This window comes from Chanodichthys erythropterus, chromosome 7 (genome assembly GCF_024489055.1).
Source record: "Chanodichthys erythropterus isolate Z2021 chromosome 7, ASM2448905v1, whole genome shotgun sequence".
Lineage (NCBI taxonomy): Eukaryota > Metazoa > Chordata > Actinopteri > Cypriniformes > Xenocyprididae > Chanodichthys > Chanodichthys erythropterus.
In genome coordinates, this window is record NC_090227.1 from 104,399 (window position 1) to 127,116 (window position 22,718).

Consider the following 22,718-nt stretch of genomic DNA (forward strand, 5'->3'; position numbering starts at 1 on the left):
ACCACAATGGAAATAAGTTCATGCAACTTTATTGTGTTATCCTTGACAATGAAGCTGAAACACAGTTGTATTGTTACTTTTTATGTCAAATAAACTCAAACTCAATCGACTATACTTTCCGTTAATTTTGTGAGTTGGTCAGTTTCGTCAGGGTGAGAAGAAATATAGAGCTGAGTATCATCAGCGTAACAGTGAAAACTAACGCCATGCTTCCTAATGATATCTCCCAAGGGAAGCATGTACAGAGCGAACAGCAACAGTCCTAGTACTGAGCCTTGCGGCACTCCATACTGAACTTGTGATCGATAAACTGATAACGGTCAGATGATTTGGACCATGCCAATGCGTTTACAACATAATTTACAACATCATTTTTGAGTCTATTCAAAAGAACGTTGTGGTCGATAGCATCAAATGCAGCACTAAGGTCCAGTAACTGCTCAGACCCCTATGGCCAGCTTCAACTCCCTGCCACCAAATGCTGGTGTAATGTATTCTGATCTTCATGCTGAAGGAACTGGATGAAATATTCCGATTGATACCAATCCACAATATTACTTGTGATGCCATCTGAATCACAATCAGCCGGAGGAGAACTGAGCGACTGAGCCTGGTTTCTCACAAGGTGTTTTCTCCATTCTGTCACCTGATGGAGTTTGGGTTCTTGCCACTGTTGCCTCTGACTGCACTGATGCTATTGGATGAGAAGTGAACAGAGCTGGACGATGACATCACTGTTTTCTCTAGAGCTGCTGTATAGATGAAATGAACTAATTTAATAATTGATGAAATTTACAGAGTTATTGAACCGAAATCAACCCTGAACTGAAGTGAGCTGAATAATGACTGTGTACTGTTGTGTTTTTAGAGCTGCTTTACAGCAGTTTTGAACTCTGCTTGCATCATCAAATCATTATTTTCCAGTTTATCACTGTAAAGCTGCTTTAAAACAATCTTTATTGTATAATGCGCAATAGAAATAAAGATGACTTGATTTAGCATCATGAGAAGAGGAGATCTCATGAAGTTTATTATTGTGAGGAACAAATGTCATTCAAATGTCACATCAGTAAGCTTTTCTTGATGGTGTGTTCTAGATTGATCTGTATGCACAAAGTGACCTGAAAAAGGGTCTCCAGCTCTTCGGGACTGAAGGCAACATCGGTCTGACCAACGCCTGGAGCATCGTCCAAACCGATGTGAGTTACTGGATTCATTTCCTATTATTAATTCCCATAGCCTTGTAAGACATGGCCATGGTCAGAGTGTGATGGCAGTGCCTCTGTGTTGCAGTTTCGCTGCTGTGGAGTGACCAATCACACGGACTGGTTTCACGTGTACAATGCCACGCGTGTGCCGGACTCCTGCTGTCTGGAGTACAGTGATAACTGCGGTCTGGAGAATCCCGGCACCTGGTGGACCGCCGTAAGAAACACGACGACTTCCCGTTATCAGTCGGATCAGCTCAGCGTCTGATCTGGGCAAACACACACATAACACGACTGTATGTCACCGTATGAGAGCAGGAATTATAGAGTTACGACGACCACAGCAACAGCTTAAGAAGAACATAAGCAGGGGTTAAAGACCCCATACAATGATTCGACCAACACTCTTTTCTTTCCTGCGTTGATGTATTTTCCTGATGAAGCTGGACAGACAGAAAACGTATTTTGTCTCTGTAAACTGTCATGGTGTCCACCTTTTACAAGTAATGCTGAACACGTTACGTTACGCCTTCTCTTGTGTGTGACGAGCGGATGGTGTTTGTGTGTGTTGACAGCCGTGCTACGAGCGCGTGAAGGGCTGGCTGCAGGAGAATCTGGTGGCGCTGTGGATTTTTGCTCTCTGCACGGCTCTAACGCAGGTACTAAACACATCACAATAATCAATATATGAAAATTATTGATTGTTATTTACATGCGTTTATGTGTGTTTTCAGATCCTGGGGCTTGTGTTTTCCATGACCATATTCTGTCATGCAGTAAAAGTGGACACTTTCTATGCATAGAGACGCGGTTCAGGACCAAACCGATTCAGCCCGTTTCTGCTTCATCTTCACACACGTCAGTCTTTATCGCCGTAGCAATCAGTTGTAATGTTTTGCTAACACACTGCTATTTGCAACATGATTTTATAATTCAACAACTAAATAATGAAAGAAAAATTACAAATTGCTCTTTATTGTGAATATTTACTGGACAATTCGTCCACTTGTGAAGAAAATATAGCAATGTTAAACAGAGACCAGTAACTAATGTCATGATTTTATATTTGTATAATTTCATTTTAATAGCCTACGTATGATATGAACAACAGCAATTTATATTTATTCAGAGTGGGTTCTCAATAGATTTTAGGCATGATATAAAGATCACATTTTTGTATATCTGAGACAGTCTTCAAAGCAAAAGCAGTAATAAACAGAAACAACACTTTAGTGGAGCAAATGAAGCGCTTGTGTAGGAAGAAGCACAGCTCTGTATGCTGATCAACAAAGCCAATTCAGTATAAGAGCAAAAAATAAGCACAATTTACTACATCTACAGTGGAACCCAGCGTCACCAAACAGTCTGTTAAACAATTTGGATAATAAGGCATCTAGAATTATTAATGGAGCTGATGAAATAATCATTTATCTTGTTCACTCATCCCTTTCCTTAAAAAGGGTTAAAGGCTGAAATGTGAGGTTTATTATTTTATAATTAACTTCTTTTCCCCCCCTCCCTAATACTTTATTTGTACTACATGTTAGTAGATAACATTATGTTGTAAGTCACCAAACCATGTCTCTAGTTCATTTGAAACCCGGCCATCACTGTTGTTATTATTATTTTAATGTTTCTGCTATTGTTGCATTTATTAAATACTTAACTGACTTTGTAATCCCTGTCAGCAGATGAAATGTGTGTCTGCTAGTGTGAATGTTAAAATATGGATCTGCTGGTTATTTCCCTTAATATTTACACTCTTAAGTTCCCATGTGTCAGTGTAGATTTGGGACTAGAGCTCATGAACGAATCCTTCGTGGCCACTTTGAACCCATGATGTGCATTTTTACCAAATCTGCATTAATGATCAACCTGAAAGCCAATGCGGATTTATGCCACTGAAGTACAGACTCAAAAGATGAGAGAAAGTGTTCAGGGTGTCATTTGAGACGGAGCCGATCTCATTCAGCACGAGGAGAAAGAGCGTGGAAGCAGTGCAATGAAGAGTGAATTCGTTTTTGAAAGATGACCACAATTAAATACAACCGAAACACATCTTTTACTTTTTTAGGATATTGCTGTTTCTGTTTTTTTTCTATAGTGTGATAAACATCAAACCCAGAAGTTCTACAAAAGACTGGTCGCCACCTGCTGGTGTAATGATGTACTGATGTATCTACAGAAGAACATACTGAACAGAGTGAATCAACTGATTTAAACAGTTTCACTCACTTGGTACTCGCCACACCTTGCTGTGATCAAATTAGTCTGAATTAGAATAGGAATTATGAGATAACACCCATCCATCCATCCATCCATCCATCCATCCATCCATCCATCCATCCATTCTCTAAAGCAGTGGTTCCCAAACCTGTCGTGAAGGACCCCTAGCACTGCACATTTTGTATGTTGCCCTTATCTGACACACCTGCTTCAGGTCTTACAGTCTCTACTAATGAGCTGATGAGTGGAATCAGGTGTGTTAGATGAGAGACAGTGCTGGGGCTCCTCCAGGACAGGATTGGGAACCACTGCTCTAAAGCGCTTGTCCTGTAGGTTGTGAAGAGGCTGGACACCCTGGATAGATGGTTGTCAGATAACATGCTGGATTAACTGTTCTGATGTTATACTGTTCATTTGAGAGTCTGGGCGTCCCAAAGCTCAGGCAGCTGACTGGTCGCCTCGCGGCCCTGCCTGTGAAGGAGGCGTTTCTCAGCTTTCAGACGCAGCATGAGATTTATTTGAGGATTTCTAAGGTGAAAAGAGACTCTCTGGCCATCGTTTGCCATTGTGCGTAATTCAAATTGAATTTTGCTAACAAAATGATTTCATTTGTGCTTTGCTCTCTTTAGAATAAATACACTTGCTTTGATATTGTATTATCTTCTGCAATGACATTCTTGCATTTTAAGTGTGAATTGTGTCCTAATGTTTTTGGGGCCTCTGTACGTTTACAGATGACTGCCTGTGTGTTCAGATCTGTTCAGAAGAACCACAACAACATGTAATAGTAATGCAAAAACTAAATTATAATGCACAGTCTGTGCAGTGAAGATTAGAGATGTGTAATGGTCCTGGTCAATAAAGATAACGTGACTGAATGAAAATAAAGAGAAGGACAGAATAGGACACTAACATACTGTCACTATTGTTGTAATTTGAAGCAAACTGTCTGTATGCAATACTGGATCCTTCAATGCAATGCGTTCGACTGGACCTTCCATTTCAGTGTGACGAATGAAGCACAGGCGACTTCAAATATCAGCTATTTCTTATTTGTAATAGCAGTATTCAGTAAGGAGTTTGTTAGTATTCCACTCTGAACATACTGTGAATGAAATGTGATTATCAAGGAACAGAAGTTATAGACTATCTCTAACAGACATAAATAAATCTTTTACAAATATGTGGACTCTTATTATCACCCATGCTTACCATCAAAATCAGTTCTTATAGCATTATCATGATGTTTTTGCATCAATCCCTCTTAGATTATGTGCTCACTATTTTCTGACAGAATTTGTAGCGACTGCAGAAGTAGTTCAGCTTCAGCACCAGATTGTTTTGTGTCGTGATGTTTCTGAACATATAGCTGCTGCTACTGTTATATATATATATATATGAATGAATATATGGTAAGTGAGTCTCCACAGGCACTTGAATACTGATTTGGCTCCATATAATATGCATCAAATGTGTCTTTCTTCCATTACAGATTCACTCAACTGATCAATAATTCATCCTGATTCCTCTTCCTCTGCAATAAAACACCTCGTTCACGGTCTTTCCAGAATAATGAATACTGTACGAGGCCAGACCAGCGCCTTTGTAAGCATGTATGAGTGGAATTGGGTTGATCATGATATTTTTAATAAGTGATTTGCTGTGAACATGAGCTAATGGCCACATTCCCATGGGAAAAAGTGACAGTGTAAAAGACACTCCCTTTAATCTAAACAGTGTCATGAAATTCAGAGAAAAAGACCTATGAGTGCATTATGTCATTATTAGCTGCAATATGAAACACCTGAAAGTGAAAACTTCCCTTTGTATTGCAAATATGAAATATGAAGTGTTTTGAAACTCTTAACAAGACCAACCCCAGCACAAATCATATTCACCCTTTGAAAGATACCCAGATGTCATTCGTTTTTCTAGATTCGTCATGTTTGGAGTTTTGACTTGAGCAACATATAAAACTCTGTTTACAACATACTGTAGAAGATCAGCAGTTCTCAGTCCACCGCTCTGCACATATTGTATGTCTCTATTATTTAAAGGGTTAAAAAAAACACTGCTATGTGAGACAATATGATATACAAACACCATACAGACTAACTATAGTTTTGCCTGAACTCAAAAAAATTATCCAATCAGTTTAAATACTTTTATTTACACTATTTACATGAATTTGTCCATGCCTACATGTAGGTCTATTAGTTAATTTACAGAAGACTGAGAAAGGTCCGGTACCTTTTCCTGCTGAGGTCACTGTGAACATCTGAATGTGTGTCCGTTTCTTCTCCTTCACACGAGAATCAGCGCAGAGTTGCTTCAAAGGTTTCTGAGAGTCAATGACATCATAAGCCGACAGCCAATGATACGGTCACCAGCGGAGGTGATGGAGATGTTCAGATAGTGTCACAGAGCAGCAGCTGTCCTGATGAGCGAACTAAGCGTTATAGGAAAAGAGTTTGAGCAGTGATGCATGTTGTACACATTTACAATGTTATATAACATAATGAATGTATTTACCTGGTCTGAAGCCCGCCGATGTTCTGCTTGAAGATCACAGAAGAGTTGCTCAAGATGATTCCTGAATGGAGCTGAAAACACTGGAATCCCAGTCAGTGTCCAGAAGTTTAGTGCACTCTCGCTTCCCGCCCCATCTTGAGCAGGAATCCATCAGCGAACTCAAGGCTGATCCATGGGATCAAACTGAAGAAATTATCCAGAGTTTTCTCTAGACTTCCTGCTGAAGCTTCAAGATTTCCAAGGTGCTCCACAGCAACAACGCTCAAAACTACTGACCAGTAAAGAACCTTTATTTCACCACGGCAGGTGCTTTCAGCAAAGCTGGTTGAAAGTGAGTACTTGTCAGTATTATTGAAGATTCTCTGAAGAGTTTTGCCCAATCCATGGACCACTGTGTAGGACAATGAGGTGCGTGGAAAGGTCATTCTCCATAGCGTGACTGTCAACACCAACAATAAACATGTTCAAACTCTTTCTAATCAAACACACCTGATTCAACTCGTCAGCAGAGACTCCAAGACCTGAAATGATCGGGTCAGATAAGAGAGAAATGTGTGTGCTGCTAGATATCGGTCAATAAACACTAGTGTAGGTTAGGTCTGATTTATCTGCCTACACAAACCTCTGCCTTGGCAAAGACAATTTACTTCTTTTCTGGGAACACTAGCATGTCCCAGTTTGATTTAAAGCTGGGCTGTTCGCTTCACCTCAGCTTCGACCCGGACACAGTTGTGCTGAACGAACAAGGTCTTCCTCCTCAAGATCCTTCATTCTGGAGAGAAGATCATGGTAAACGGTGATTTACCATCAGGGCAACACGGGATTGACAGATTTCTTTTTTTAAAAATCTGGGTTACAGTGACTTTACAGACCTTTTGTTTAAATTGTGTCCAATTTTACAACTTTGTTGTCATCTGTAAAATGAAATTTTGTGGTTACACTTGATTTCAATAGTTCAACTTTAGACTACATGTCAGTAGTTGCATCAATGGCCCGGTTTCACAGACGGGGCTTAGATTAAGTCAGGATTAGGCCTTAGTTCAATTAGGACATTTACCTTAGAAAAAACATTACTGACAAAATAATGGCACTGATATACAGGTGCTGGTCATATAATTAGAATATCATCAAAAAGTTGATTAATTTCACTAATTCCATTCAAAAAGTGAAACTTGTATATTATATTCTTTCATTACACACAGACTGATATATTTCAAATGTTTATTTCTTTTAATTTTGATGATTATAAGTGACAACTAAGGAAATCTACTTTCATCACTTTTTGAATGGAATTAGTGAAATAAATCAACTTTTTGATGATATTCTAATTATATGACCAGCACCTGTATTTTAAGATATTTCAGCTCAAGTTGCTTTCAGCTAAAACAGCTTAAACATGCATTTTAGTCTGGGACTAGTTTAAGCCTCGTCTGTGAAACCGGGCAATAGTTAGTAGAATGTCTGGAGCAGACCACCAAAATAAAGTGTTGCCCCCATTTCTTTCTTTAAACAACTTTTGGTCAAAATACAAATTGACAAAAACATTTTAAAAAACAGTCGATTATTGATCCTATGCAGATGATTTAATAAAGAATAGCTTTCACTTAAATCATAACCGCTGACGTCAATCTCATAAGAAGTTTAATGTACTGATGTGTGGACTGTATTTGTCCAGTTAATCTGGTGTGCATGTTATATTGTGTTCATCTAGACAGATTGTGATTGGTCAGTTCTGGCCTTCTGGAATCAAATGATGTTAAACTGCTGACTTTCTACATAGCCGTTCAAGTTTCATGCATCTCATATCACCCACACTCTCTTTCTGCTCATAATAAAATCATGCACACTCCAATCAATATTTCATGTCCATTTATTTATTTATGAAGTAAGTAGCCATGTAATACGCAGGATAATGTACAGTCAGGCTCTGCTCTGAGGTCTTATATCAGCCTGTCTGGGTTTATTGCACAATAATGCCAGGCTGACGGCGCATTACACATTCAATACCGGCATCACCGGAGAGAGTATATAATATTATGACTGGACTCGCTTCTATTTGTAATGTGCTTTTATTAAAAGCCCCCCCCACACACACTTCATAAAACGCAACAGGCCCAAAGTACTGAAGGAAACTTTATTAAAATAAATGAACGAACAGAGAAACATCACAATGGCAAACTCTTCACTAGAACTATTGCAGATCAGAATTGGACAGTGATGGCAGAATAACCTGTTCCTCGTCTCTACGCTCTCAGGACAAACGCGGCGAGTGTGGTTGTGAAGTGATGTTTGTGCGTACATGAGGCTGTGAGGGACTCAATTCATTCTACAGGAATGCGCACGCACTCACACCCTCTGATTTATGTATAGCTATGTACAGATCTGAGACGCTCCGAGATGCTCTGATTGGCTAGTGGATCCGCGTCAGCTCCTCCACGATTTTAATAACCTCGTCCACCGTGGCTTCCCGCTTCATTCCGCTGCCGTCATCGATCTAGAACACACAAAAACACATGAGCTCTGATAAAGCCGTGTGAATGTGAAGGCTTCCCGAATGTAGTTTAGTGCACTTGCGTAAAGTATCCAGAAAAACACGCGACCTGCCGTCCGTACGGATATAAAGGCATCGCATGCGTCACAAATCTCACTAGTGTTTCCTGCAGATGCTGCAGGTTTTCTGGGACTCAAAGAAAGTTCTGAGTTTCACATTCGTAATTATGACTTTTGTGTGCGAACAGGTGCGTAAATATGCTATTTATAATATCCCACAATTCTTCCGAGACAGTTGAGCTGAAGAAAAAAATGGCGTCTCAGAACTGCAGTTGGCAGTCAATGTATAAACGTTGGTGTCTGCACAATTTTTTCAACTTTAAAAAATTAATTTCTATCAAGAAATCAGTATTGTGATAGATAAAAATTTGTTTGGTGGTCACCAAAGCGCTCTATTTTGTTGTACATCATCATGTTTCGTGACGCATCTGTCTGAAGTCTGGCCTACAGCGCTGCGAGGGAACAGATCAGCTGCTGCTCAGACTCTTTCTAAATCAAACACACCTGATTCAACTCATCAGATCAGCAGGAGAGAAGACCTGGAATGGATGAATGTGATTCAGTGTTCAGTCTACAGCGGTCACAGGTCAGCGTAACAAAGATGTGATGGACATCTAATGTCTTAGTTTGGATATTGTCTAATGTCTGGATATTGTTTTATTTCAGGGCCCCGTTTTTTTTTTTTTTTGGTCATTACATTAAATTCAAACTAACAGCTAATAAACATTTTTTTTTCCATGGCGCTGTAGATTCAGTACAGTCGAGGTGAATCATGTTCACGGTCCATCACGACCTCATACATTCACAAGAAGGGTGACGTTGTAGTCATGCTGCTGCGGCGAGTGTGAATGCGGTGCGGTCACCTGCAGTGTGCTGACCACCTCCTGCATCTTGGCTCGACCCAGATCCAGGAAGCTCTCAATAAGATCTCCATCAATGAATCCTGTGGCCTGCTCGGTCTTGCGCTCGGTGTGGAATGACCTCCAGGTGGTGCTAGTCAAGGACTTCAACAGACCCAAAGTTCATGCCAAAGAGTGTCAATTCAGCGCGCACACACGGATTACGGGGACTCTCCATAGACGTATGGTTTTTATACTGTACAAACTGTACATTCTCTCCCCCTAAACCCATCACAGAATACTGTCTGCATTTTTTAATTAAAAATAATTAAATAAATAAAATCACAGTTTAATATGTTCTTTAAGCCATTTGTTTTACGAGGACACAGGAAGTGTCCTCATAAACCATGTTTAAGTTGGGAGTACCCATGTCATTATACACATTTGTGTCCTCATGTCCCCATATATACAAGAACACACACACACACACACACACACACACGATAACGCAGCACGCGTCTCTGACAGATCCTGTTTTAAAGGATATAAGCTGTGCTCTATCTTGCCGACGCTCTTGATGACTTTGTTGAGTCGGTTCTGTAGATCCAGCAGTAAACTGTACCAGCCCTCTGACAGTGACGTCACCAGACCTCAAAGAAAGGAAGAAATAATAACAATGGAAACACATTTACACACGACCAACATCATGGGAAGGGTATATATAATCACAATGTGGTTCTTTTATCTTTAAATTCAACTGTACATCATTGGAAATCCTTTACAAATGAAAAGTGCTTCAGATTCTTCATAATGATTGAGAGCTACACACGGCTCTTCCTCATCCTGACCTCTCGCGTCTCGCTCTGTACTTCATCATCATCATCAGAGACGCACGGCAGCAGCGTCACAAACTCACAGCTGTGACTCTAAACGCTGAGGTACGATGGCAATCTGATGACGTCACAGGACGTGCTGTGCACTTACCGATCATGCCGTTGACCGTGCCGAACAGCACAGACCCTTGGGTCGGAGTGGAGCTCTCGCCCAGGTTCTGCAGCACCAGAGAACCGTGAGAAAACACGTTGACAAACTCGCCCAGGTGGAACAGACCCACTTCCTGTAGGTGCTGCCGCTCCTCATCTGTAGTGGCCGCACTGCAGGACAGACAGCATTAAACAATCACTTACAGTTTCCTCACACACGGCTTTAAGGTGCGCTCACATTATCTGTGATCAGTCGTGTAGCGATGCATGAAGCTCGGGTCAGGTTAGGGTCAGTGGTTCTGTTGGTCAATGCAGAGAATTTGAGCGAGCTGAACCAACAGGAAATCTGCATGTGGAAAACTTTCGTCCTGTGAGCGCACCTTCGGACGCCCGATCGCTCATCTCCAGCAATCCGTCAGTTACATCAAACTATCGTTCACTCAGTTTCTCTCATGCGGTCGGTCCCGTTACCTGTCTTTCTGGCAGACAAACAGGTTGAAAGCGTTCTCGGCTCCAAGGAAGTTGTCATCATCCAGGATTTCGACAGCACTCATCCAGTTTGGATTGAAATCACGGGCGATCTAATGAAATGAAAACAGGAAAAGGAAATTAAGGTTTTTTCAGACTAGAAAGGCAGCTGACATCCCAGAATGCAGAGCTGCGGTCACCTCCTCAAAGCTGCCCTCCATGAGTTTGTAGGCCAGCAGAAGCACCGAGCGCATCAGGTCGCCCACCAGGATGAAGTCGCCTTTAGTCTTCAGATACAGGGCCATGATGTTGTTATAGTGATTGCACTCGGTCCGCAGCTCCTTCTCTGCCGTCCACTCGTACAGACGCACCTGCGGACACAGAGACGTTAGCGGCAGGGCGGTAAAGCGACTGTGTTGAGGAACGTGACGGGACTGAACTCACGGTGCTGTTGATGCTGGCCAAGAGTTTACCGTTAAACTCCACCATAGAGTAAACGGCACCTTTAACCTCCTTCTCTGCCACCGTCTGCAGTTTACCTGAGAGTACAGAGGAAACACACACGCCACAATATGAAGCCACAATATTTGTAGAAACATTTAACAACTGTAGAGGTTAATCAAGGGTGTTTCTGATAGGACGTTACCGTCTGTATAGTGAAAGACAATGATGCGGCCCTGCTTAGGCTCCGCCTCCTCTGGATACACCATTGCTGTGCCGACGATGAAGTAGACGGCAGGATCTCTGCCCAGCTTACAGGAGACCATGCTGAGGGCGTACTCGTTCTGCAGGAACTGATGCGCGTGCAGCACTGCGGAAGAGGAGCGCATTAGACCTCACATTCACTACAGATGCTTCAGCTCACGACGGCGCCTTCACACCTACCCTCGAACGTGTGCTGATCCACCACCAGTAAACTGTGCACCTCCACCTCCTCTCCGAACGACGTCTCATGAGGCGACGTGCTGCTGGGAAACAACTTACTGGAGCTCACGCTGCTGGACAACGCCTGCCACACAAACACAGAGCATCTGTGACGCACCTCTTTGTAAGAAGGAAACTGACTTTAATGAACATCACTGCACACACACACACACACACACACACACAAACACACAAACACACACACACACACAAACACACACACACACACAAACACACACACACACACAAACACACACACACAAACACACACACACACACAAACACACACACAAACACACACACACAAACACACACACACAAACACACACACACACACACACACACAAACACACACACACACACACACACAAACACACACACACACACACACACACACACACACACACACACACACACACACACACACACACACACACACACACACACACACACACACACACACACACACACACACACACACACACACACACACACACACACACACACACACACACACACACACACAAACACACACAAACACACACAAACAAACACACACACACACACACACACACACACACACACACACACACACACACACACACACACACACACACCTGTGTGCTGGCACTGGGCCGCACGGCTGCTGTCGTTCCACTGGCATCCTGCATTTCTACTCTACTGGACAGAACTCCGAAGCACTGAGACACCTCCTGATAACAGATCCGCCTGTGAACAACACAAACGAGCGCTCAATCACAAACATTAGCAGAGCACAGAGATGAACTCCAGAGATCCACTCAGCACATCCATCACATGTGCTGTACTAAAGCTTCTACAGAAGAGTTACTGAAATGAATGTTGGGTAACACTATTTTACAGTGTCCTTCGTACAGCTTAGGGTTGCTTACTACAGAACATTATACATAAATGCATGCTCCTAACCTATAGTTAGTACATGTTACTTTATTTCTCAGTACATAAATGTATAAATTACTCTGTAACCAGGACACCTTGAAATAAAGTGAAACCAACTGGTGATATTGAGAGCCACCCAACGAGTGCACGGGTCTCTTTCTCCTGTGAACATGAGCAGAAGTGCTTACAGACACACAGCCTCAGCTCTGACGCCTCATACAAACACACAGCGAAGCACTTATTACAAACATCGCTGTCAATAACAACAGTGCTTGTTGTGTTGCACTTTAACATGCAGTCATGTGTTTATAGAGCACATAATCTTTACTTTAAAAGTGAACGCTCCAGTACTCGTTTGTGTAGCGGCAGAAACAAACGCAGCGCAATCTAAAGCCGATGATTTTACAGGCAGTGTTTTCAGCATCTGCTTGCATGATAACCGGAGGCATTTCTGCTCAAGCTGATCAATCGGCAATCGATAAGCTTAATGAAATAAATCATTAAAGCTGCTGTAGGGAGTTTTTAGAAAACGTTGACTTAGCCTGAAAATTTGAACAAGCACAACTCACAGGTCACTCCCCTTGCTCTATGCTGCACTACAGCCCTCCCTCCCCAGCTCCTCCCCCTCACAACCGAGCCTGCCGTGAACGCGCGGGCTACTAAGGCGGATAAACAGTTATGGCACATTCACTGGTACAGACGAAACATCAACAATATGATTTACACTGACTATGGCCTGCCCATACTTTACCTACAAACTTGGTCCTCAAAACATTACGTATTTTGCAATACATGTAATGTAACTATATGACGTTGCACTATTTCTATAAGTAATAAATAGCTAGTAAGACAATATAACGGTAACTAACGTTACAGTATGCAAGTAATTATTCTATCGATATGTAATGCTAAATAAGGTTTGCTAGTACATTATTTCAGCAACATGACAAGCCAGTGAATTAGCAGGTTGCTTTGCACAGTCAATGGGCTCCGACGAGGAATTCACACCCACAGCGACTTCGAGGAGTCACCGGGCGGGGAGAAGAGGAAGCGTCAGGCAGGGGACGGGCAGGCCTGTTTTGAAATTATCTTAGTTCTGTAGTTCTTAAAAAATGAAACAAATCAAGCAGGGATACTTCCTTGTCAAGCAGAAATGTGGCTAACTCTGCATCAGTTTTTAATCCTTTCAGGACACGTATCTCCTCCACCTCGGAAAAGCCGCTCCGATATTTACCCTCGTTTTAATTCGGGCTCTATCTAATTCTTTCTTTTTGGCTTTTTTATCATCGTCATCTGTCTCTTTCCGTTTACCCGTCTTTATTTTATGAGCAGGTGGCACTCGAGGAACTGGCAGTTTGGATTGTTTTTCCGCCATAAGCAAAGCTGCGGCACAGCTTGAATCTGAACGCCTGTACGCGCTCTGCGTGAGAGGAGCGTGATCAGCGCGCACGCGAGCTTGATTGACACTGCTAAGACACTCCTCCTGGCTCTGATTGGTTGTTTTTTACCGGGAGCGGTGTATTTCTGCAAATTGCAATAGGGCCACTGGGAGGAGCCAGAGGAGCTTGATTTTTTTCACAGATTATCTGTCTCATATTCTACTGTCAGGACATAATGACAGGTTTAACAAATATGTATAAAATACATTTTTACAAAAGTTACCTACTGCAGCTTTAAATGTCGACTAATTGATTAGTCATTAATCATTAATAAGTGTTGATTGTCCTGAGGAGCGGAGGCAGAAATCAGTTTTACACTGCAGCTGACAGACACTCACTTGGGCGACTCGTAGAGCGGCACGGTTCGGATGTGCAGCTTCTGGATCTCGTCAATCGTGCCGATGGTCAGAGTGCTGTTATTGGCCAGAGCCAAACTGTAACAGAAGGAAGAGAAAATCAAAGATGTGACCTGTACGACACGCAGCTCAGGCAAAATCTGTGTGCCGCTGTACCTGTCAGGGTAGCCCTCGGAGTTGAGCGGGCACATGTAGTTCACCTCCTTGAGGTTGACGTTAGAGAAGACCAGTTTGTGGTTGCTGGAGTAGATGACGGTCGGTCTGTCAGAGCAGGCGAACACATTGGATGTGGAGAGCGAGCGGAAGGTGCGCAGAACCGTCGGCTGAGTGCCGAGAGTGACCTTCTTACGTTCACTCAAAACACCTGGACAAACACAAACACGTCAAGGGTTAGTTCTCAAAAAAGAAAAAAAAAGAAAAGTCTTTGCTGTGGTATTAAAATTGAAATCATGAATTGTGAATTTTCAACTGGTACCTAAAAATCTGGTGACATAGCAATCCTACATTAAACAAGTTTACACTGGTCTAAAACTATTTTTAGTGCTGGGGCCAGAGAAAATTTTAGCAGGACCAGAAACGTTAAGCAAGCCGATGGCTGTTAGCAGTGAACGTGTGCTGTGTAACCTGTCTGAATGTCCAGTCCGAAGTAGAAGAGCGCCCCATCTCCCAGAGCGCACAGCAGGTAGTGACTGCCCTCAAACGTAGTCATGAGGATGGATCGAGGGATGATCTCTACAGGACACACAATCAGCGCTCGGTGAGAGACAGAAAACACCTTCTGCTCAGCTAACAACACACTTATGCCCTCAGATTTATTCATCAATGGCCATTAGACCAACAACAGCACAGCCTTTTAGGGTATGAATTCATAATCTTATTTAGGAAATGGGTATGTTAACATTACGCACATTTTAAGACTCACTTTCACGCTTAAATATATACAGCATTTCATCAGATCAGAGCAGAAATACATTCATACTGCACATTTAATGAACGTCTGCAGCTCAAGCTCCTCCAGACACAGTCATTCATTATACATACACAGCATAGAGCAACAGTTCATTATTAATTAAAGAGCAATATAAATAAGTGCACGGCTACCTTTATAAAATGCATCTCAAGGGCTGCAGAGAGTAAATATGAAGAAATAAGCTCTGATACGCCTCACTGGGACTGTGTAATCTAAGAAGTGCGTTTCTTTGTACATTGCTGATTTTATGCGCGTAATGTTTCAATGACCTTGGGAAAAGCTTCTTCTACAAAGATGAATGAATCCTGGTAAAATAAAGTGTGTTCTTCAAGCTCCTGCCTCTGACGAACACGCGAGTCTCACCTCCGCCCAGCATCTCTTTGTGCAGCGGGCTGAAGCAGGGCAACTTCAGCAGGCGAGCCGAGATGTCGGTCCAGAGTCCCACAGCGCAGATGCTGGACTCTCCTGCGCTCTCGCCCAGAGGAGTGATGTCCAGACACGCCACCTCATGCTCCATCTCTGTAGAGCTGCAGGACACAGAACACATGACCACCGCCGTCACGTTTCAGACTGTTTAGAATGAAAGTCAGGTTGGCACTGAACTCTGTTTATATGACAACAGTTAGTTCGATTGGCTGAACGGCGCGGGTCTAGGTTTGATCCAGACGGAGCGTCAGTCTGTGCATTAGTGGTGGAGATTTTACGTTGTTACTCCAGCAGGTAGTTTTATTCTTTGCTTTTATTGTTATTTTTATTTCTTATGCATCTTTTGTGATTATTTCATGATTATTTTAAATCATTTTTACGCAAAGCACTTTAAAATTTCCATCACGAATGAAATGTGACAAAAATAAACTTACCTTGCTTTGCCAGTTAGAGACAAATGACTATATTAGCGTCAGTGAAACATTCATTCAGAAACAGATTCATTGCAGAAATTCACATTTATGCATACGGCAGAGTTATTTTTGCGGCTGACCTGATGATTTCAGTGTAGTAATTAGTAAAACAATGTTGACAAATAGAAGCTAGTCCCATGTGCTCTGGTGACTGTAGTGTGATCACCTGATCTGTTTGAGTTCTCCGGTGAGTATCTGAAGGTAATAGAGGACTCGTCCCACAGCCAGCACCACCTGCGTGCTGTTACAGGACGCCACGCTGATGTTCCTGCCCTGCGGCTCCTTCCACTCGCTCACCAGAGCCTTGCTGTCCTGAGTGACCAGCCGCACGGACACCGACGTGATCTGCACACACACACACACACGTGTCAACACAGGCATCTAACACCACCATTATCCTGTGTGTTCAGATGTGTGTTAGCACACCTGTATGAGCTGCTGATGCGCTACATTCCCACAGAAGAACGTTTGCTGATTATCCACAAATCCCGGCAACTCTGTCTCCTCCACCTCCTCTCCGCTCAGCATCAGCACTCTGCGCACACACACACACACACACACACACACTGATGTACATGTGAACCGTATATCAGATCTAATTTGATGTAAACTCAACTCACCTGGTCTGACCGACAAAAGACAGAACCAGCATGTCATCAGTGTCTCTGCCTGACTCGGAGCGAAGTGGCCACAGACCTGACAAACAAACACACACACACACACACACACACACACACACACACACACACACACACACACACACACACACACACACACACACACACACACACAGTATTACCGACAGTCCTGACAATAAACAATAAAGCACATTTATACAAGGGACTCACAATATTTTATATATTTTTTTTAAATATCATTTATAACTCAATTGTGAAGGTAGGGCTGCAAAAATTTATTTAGTTTCAACATGACTTTATTTTAAAAAATAAAAGCAAAAAAAAGGTTTTGAATAATATTAAAAAATTCTAGCAAATGGTATAGTTAGACACTGTCAATCTGCCAACAGATGAAAAAAAGAATACAGACAGAAACATAAAAGACAACTTGAGGAAGTGTTGAGAATCACAGTGGTGTTTTATGTCACATGGTTCCCATATACACCACTGGAAAGAAAGGGTTCACAAAAACGCTGCACGCTGTTGATTCATGATACAAACTGCTAAATGCAAACATTTCATGGAAGTGATGATGAATCTGTAGATTCTGCATGAAGGGAAGATCAGCTCCTAGCAGAGTTTCATAGACTACTGAAGGTGAATTTGAAATTAACTTGTTATATTGATTAACAGCAAAAAACGGACCTTTAATTCCAGGCAGGTCGATGCTGGCGTGCTCATGGATTCCTATGCCATTGCGGATGATCCTCAGAGAGCCTTCCTTAAACGCCCCGGAGCATGTCACCAACTGCAGGAAGACACACAGATCAAACACACTGTTCTGCCATGTGATAAAACTAGTTAAAGGATCAAAACCAATGTAAACCAAAAAGAATAAAATGAGCGCTTGTGTGAAAGAACTGGACTTTATAAGTTTGCCAGGTTAGACGTCAAACATGCTCAAGAGTTTAGCTTGAGACACTTAGAAGCAAGTAAACTAGATTTACGCCAGCAGAACTCTAAACTCTTCTTTGTTTCCCCAGTTCAGTTGATTATTTCATAAACTTATCTGTTTTAAACTGAATATATGCTCATAAATGAGACTAACATCAAGAGACTGATGTTTTCAAATAGCAGAGCCTCTATTAGACAGAGTTTACGTAATACATCGATTCAGTGCTTGTTTAGCACAACGTCTCTCTGAACGATTATCCGGTTCCTCCGTTTTTGGCCCAGACTCGCATTGTTTTTAAGACATGAACTATTACTAACTGGACATTTACAGTTGACAAAAGCTGCTAGTTAACATGTGACTTCTGTAGCAGCATTTGTCATTGTCATGTTGTTAAACACCTGTTATAATTATATAATTCTGTCCTAACAGAACTAACAGCATGTGCAGTCGCAGCCGTTCTGAACATGATTTACAGCGTCAGATTATACTCTTCAACTTCAAGGATTAGTTCACTTTCAAATGAAAATTACCTTCTTTCTGATGAACACAATTGGAGAAATATTAATAAACATCCTGACGGCACATTATTAAATATATTCCACACGGCTCCGGGGGTTAATAAAGGCCTTCTGAAGCGAAGCGATGCGTTCCATATTTAAATATCCATATTGAACAAAATTTAACAAGTTATGAAGTAAAATATCTAGCTTCCGCCAGACTGCCTTCTGTATTCAACTTATGAAGAAAGTGTAAAACTCTAGCAGTTCACAGCGCTTACGCTACACCTTCCCTATGCAACTTACGGAAAAAACATTAACTGACGCGACGCCGGTTTACACTTTCTTTGTAAGTAGACTATGGACGGCGGTCTGGCGGAAGCTACACATTTTACTTCATAACTTGTTAAATTTTGTTCAATATGGATATTTAAATATGGAACGCATCGCTTCGCTTCAGAAGGCCTTTATTAACCCCTGGAGCCGTGAGGAGTACGTTTATGATGGATGGAGGCACTTTCTTCAGCTCATACTCGTCGATCCCGCTCACTGCCGTTATAAAGCTCGGACGCGTCAGGATATTTATTAATATTTCTCAGATTGTGTTCATCAGAAAGAAGAAAGACATACACCTAGGATAGTAAAGCTTGGGCTAATTTTCATTTGAAAGTGAACTCATCCTTTAATGTTTTCTATGACTTATGACGATACAAACTATCATTAGCATTTCATGAAATATCCTGACGGGTGGCGATGTGTCTCACCTGGCCCTGTCCTTGTCTCTCCAGGTCCACCACACACATGTCCACTATCGGCCCCAGGTTAGTGAAGGTCTCCATTACAGCCACATATGAGCCCTGGTCATTACTGTCCACATTCAACTGCAAACACAAACTGGTCTTAGCAATCGTGCCATCATCAAAGAACAATAATTCATCTGCAAGATCACCAACCTTCACTAGCTGAGAATCTCCCAGTCTGGATCCCACAAACACCACGCCGTTATCCAGATACGTCAGACACTCGGCGATGGAGGTCTGGAGAACACAAACAGAGACACGTCTGCTGAAGAAGGTTCTAGTCACGTCTGTATTGATTACCTCAATACTGATGTCCGTCACCCATCATGATGTGTTTCCGCTGAGAGGAACAGAGCGTTAGCAGTACGGAGTGTTTTAGTCGCACCTCTCCCAGCAGCTCCACGCGCAGGTCTTTGAGCACCACCGCGCCGTCCATCAGCTCCTCTTTCTCCAGCAGCAGCATGAACAGCCGGCCCTCCATGTCTCCCAGCAGGTACCGCGAGCCGTTCGGGTCCACGCGATTATGGCACACGATGGTGCTTTGCTGAGATGTTCACAACACAAAACACACTTTACAGATCACACACACGCTCACACAAACCTTGAAAGCCTGAAACGGATGGAGATCGTCAAACCTTGATGGTCGGAGGTGCGATCGCCAAGTATTTGTCTCCGTTGTGATACGTGATGGACTCCTGTCCAATGATTATAGCACCTCCAAACGGCTCTGGGACTGAAAGATATGAACAAACAACACTTCAGCAGCAGGTCTAAGATCAGTCAACTTTATATTCTACTATTAGGAGAGTTCACCTTCAGAAATCTATTTGGATGCTTTTCATTTAACTTTTGGACAGTTTTTTAGGCAGACAGATGGGGCTCGTGCTCATTTCCCTTACGAACATTATCCTGGGCAGTTAACTAGCAGTTAACCAAAGATAACTAGTCTTACTGTTTGATTCAAAACAAAAGACTTTAAAAAGTTATGAACAGTCTTAAAAGAATAAATAAATAAAATATGCTGATCTCTGAAATATTTCATCTGGAAGAAATTGGGAGTAAAATAGAATTTTAAAAATCATTATTTAGTATAATCACAAACAACTGGAGATCTGTGAATAATGTTATGGACAATTAGAGGGCTTGCAGTCAAAAAGGTTGGTAAGCTTAGATATGACAGAGTCAACTATAAGAGCTTTACAAATAATATACGGATCAGTTTGGAGTGTAAAACCATCTAAGAAAATAATGGTTGAAAACAGTAAATTACAATTGTAAATGAATTACTTGACATTTGATATTCAGCAGTGCTTTGATCTGCCTGCATTGCCACTATTCTCTAAGAGCTGCTGTGCAGCCAAAATAATGTACCAGTTATCACTGTAAAGCTGCTTTGACACAATCTGCATTGTAAAAAGTGCTATATAAATAAAGGTGACTTGACTGATTAATTAGCAGTTATTTGTGCTGTTAATTTTAGTGTGTTATTAGAGTTCAAAATGTTTGGGAATCTCTGCTGTGGAAAAACAGCACCGAGATAAATCCACAACATGATTATATAAAACTAGGTTAAATGTGGTTTAGCGTAATGTTCGTTACTGTTATTAATATTGTTAAAGGGTTAGTTCAGCCAAAAATGAAAAATCTGTCATTAATTACTCACCCTCATGTTGTTCATGTCTCTTCAGAAATTTTAGACTAAACTGCTCGATTCATATGGATCACGATCTCTTTATGAACGTTTTGAAGTTTTGCAGTGGTAGTTGCGCAGAGTGTGAATGGAGGGACAGTAAGCTCTCAGATTTCATCAAAAATATCTTCATTTGTGTTCTGAAGATGAACGAAAGTCTTACGGGTGTGGAACAACATGAGGGAGAGTAATTAATGACAGAAACTTCATTTTTGGGTGAACTAACCCACGTTATTATCCAGCGTTTAATGATCTCACCTGGAATGACCATTGATGCTTCAGCTTCCACATTTTCCTGCTTCCAGGGACCTTTGTTGAACTCCTTCTCCCTGAGAGACACCTCGTACGTCTTGACGTGTCGACCCTGAGGGTCCTAGACAACAGGAAAACCACATGAACCCGACAGGAGACTCGCTGAGAGACGTCACAGAGAAGGAAGATCCGTACCTGATATATGAAGCAGACGGTCGGCGCCTGGCAGCCGTACAGGAACTGGACGTCTATGACCTGCAGCTCCTCCAGACGAATGTTGAAGGCTTTGAGCTCGCGGTTGTCGCGGTCCAGCGGGATGACCTTAAACAGCCCGTCGTACAGCCGCAAGCCGATCATACGGCACTCCGGATCCACGATCCCGATGATCCCGGTTTCCGACGGACGGCCGATGCGATCCTGACAAACACACAGCTTTTAGACGAGGCCTGACGAAACACGCCGGCACAGAAGTGTATCCCGCTCGGGTCGTACCTGGACGTTGCCGTGAGCACGGGTGATGATGTCGATGCTGTCTCCGTTCTGCTTGTACTCCAGGATACAGGCGTTGTATTTGGCAGTCAAAATGAACAGAAGATCTTTGCTCTCACCCTTAAACACAACACAGATTATAACAACATTATGAGAATTCGTCCCAGTGTCGACACACGCCTGCTATCACACTCAAACGTGAGCAAGCAGATTAAAGCCTGAAATGAAACACCATTAATATAAATATTGGCAGTAGATTTAGAGCTGGAGCTTCTGATCATCACACCTTGGGTCTGAAGAGCTCCATGACTGCGATCTTGCCGTACATGCCGACCTCTTTGACCGGCCGCAGGCCCTCCGCGGTCACCACATAGATCTCCAGACGCGTGTTCTTGGCGATCAGCAGGTTCAGATCCTCCGCAGATGTGAAGTGACCTGCAGTCAGAGGACAACACAGTCAACATGATCATCAGCATCACTGAAACAGCTGAATCACACATCAATCTGCAGTCTGTTATTATTACTGAGAGCTCAACTCCATGCGCATGCCCGTGCTGATGCTTTTAAAGAAAGTGGAGAGGATCGTGTCTGATCGTGTCGCGCGCAGCAGTTCCAGGAAACTAAAGTTTGTCATTTTCACTAAAGCGTCACAGAGACGACAGCAGCTCCATTTCAACCATAAGCATGTCACAACAGTGCAGTGGAGCAGTGCTCTGGACACTGACAGATCTGAACAAACAAAACAATCCGCTGAGGATGTTTATCTGAGGCCTGACGCGCGCACTGGCGCGCGGGACACAAACACGCACTCACCCGTGATACAGGCGTTCACCGCCGTGGGCTTCTGCGCTGTGACCACGTAATTGTAGGACATGGCGTTCACTTAAAACACACGAACAGCCAGAAATAAAGAGCAACGGTGTTTAAAGCGAGATATGTTGCATGAATCCGCTGAAGAGCGCTCAGATCAGCAGCAGCAGCACAGCGTCAGTGAGTCTGTGCCACAGCGCCCCTGCGGTCTGGAGGAAACACTGCACTGAAATATGGAACGCACTTGAGCTGATAATAACCCGTTTTTGGAGAACCATAATTGTCAAGTTTTGTTT

The 22,718-nt window shown here is 42.6% G+C and overlaps 2 protein-coding genes across 4 annotated transcripts in view; one reads left to right on the plus strand and one right to left on the minus strand.

The window, feature by feature from the left end:
• tspan4a (tetraspanin 4a) overlaps positions 1-4,589 on the plus strand; it is a 38,665-nt gene extending 34,076 nt beyond the window's left edge. For 2 of the 3 annotated variants that reach the window (XM_067388902.1, XM_067388900.1), the window contains 4 exons: positions 1,098-1,199; positions 1,294-1,425; positions 1,784-1,867; positions 1,943-4,589. In XM_067388902.1, coding sequence (XP_067245003.1) covers positions 1,098-1,199; positions 1,294-1,425; positions 1,784-1,867; positions 1,943-2,011 — 387 coding nt within the window. In that variant the 3' untranslated portion in view covers positions 2,012-4,589. The remainder of the gene's footprint in view (positions 1-1,097; positions 1,200-1,293; positions 1,426-1,783; positions 1,868-1,942) is intronic. The other variant, XR_010895396.1, reaches the window with a different exon arrangement.
• Positions 4,590-7,812: 3,223 nt separating this feature from the next.
• On the minus strand, positions 7,813-22,632 carry ddb1 (damage-specific DNA binding protein 1). Its single transcript, XM_067389525.1, has 27 exons — positions 22,426-22,632; positions 21,899-22,047; positions 21,616-21,732; positions 21,319-21,540; positions 21,130-21,244; positions 19,817-19,914; positions 19,567-19,725; positions 19,335-19,418; positions 19,146-19,262; positions 17,635-17,737; positions 16,933-17,008; positions 16,739-16,847; positions 16,479-16,657; positions 15,777-15,940; positions 15,068-15,175; positions 14,600-14,807; positions 14,426-14,521; positions 12,348-12,459; positions 11,692-11,815; positions 11,453-11,617; positions 11,251-11,345; positions 11,007-11,177; positions 10,810-10,919; positions 10,340-10,509; positions 9,903-10,005; positions 9,380-9,503; positions 7,813-8,460 (listed from the first exon to the last, which is right to left on the minus strand). The coding sequence occupies exons 1-27, from the start codon at positions 22,484-22,486 to the stop codon at positions 8,377-8,379; spliced, it is 3,423 nt and encodes a 1,140-aa protein (XP_067245626.1). The 5' UTR covers positions 22,487-22,632; the 3' UTR covers positions 7,813-8,376.
• Positions 22,633-22,718: the final 86 nt, after the last annotated feature.

Bases quoted from the DNA above. Each gene is read 5' to 3' on its own strand.
- ddb1 (XM_067389525.1), bottom strand. From the start codon at position 22,486: ATGTCCTACAATTACGTGGTCACAGCGCAGAAGCCCACGGCGGTGAAC. The intron at 19,263-19,334 runs GTTGGTGATCTT...TTGTGTTTGCAG, and splicing joins GAGATTCTCAGCTAGTGAAG to TTGAATGTGGACAGTAATGA. The intron at 10,510-10,809 runs GTAACGGGACCG...TCTGTCCTGCAG, and splicing joins TTTGTCTGCCAGAAAGACAG to TGCGGCCACTACAGATGAGG.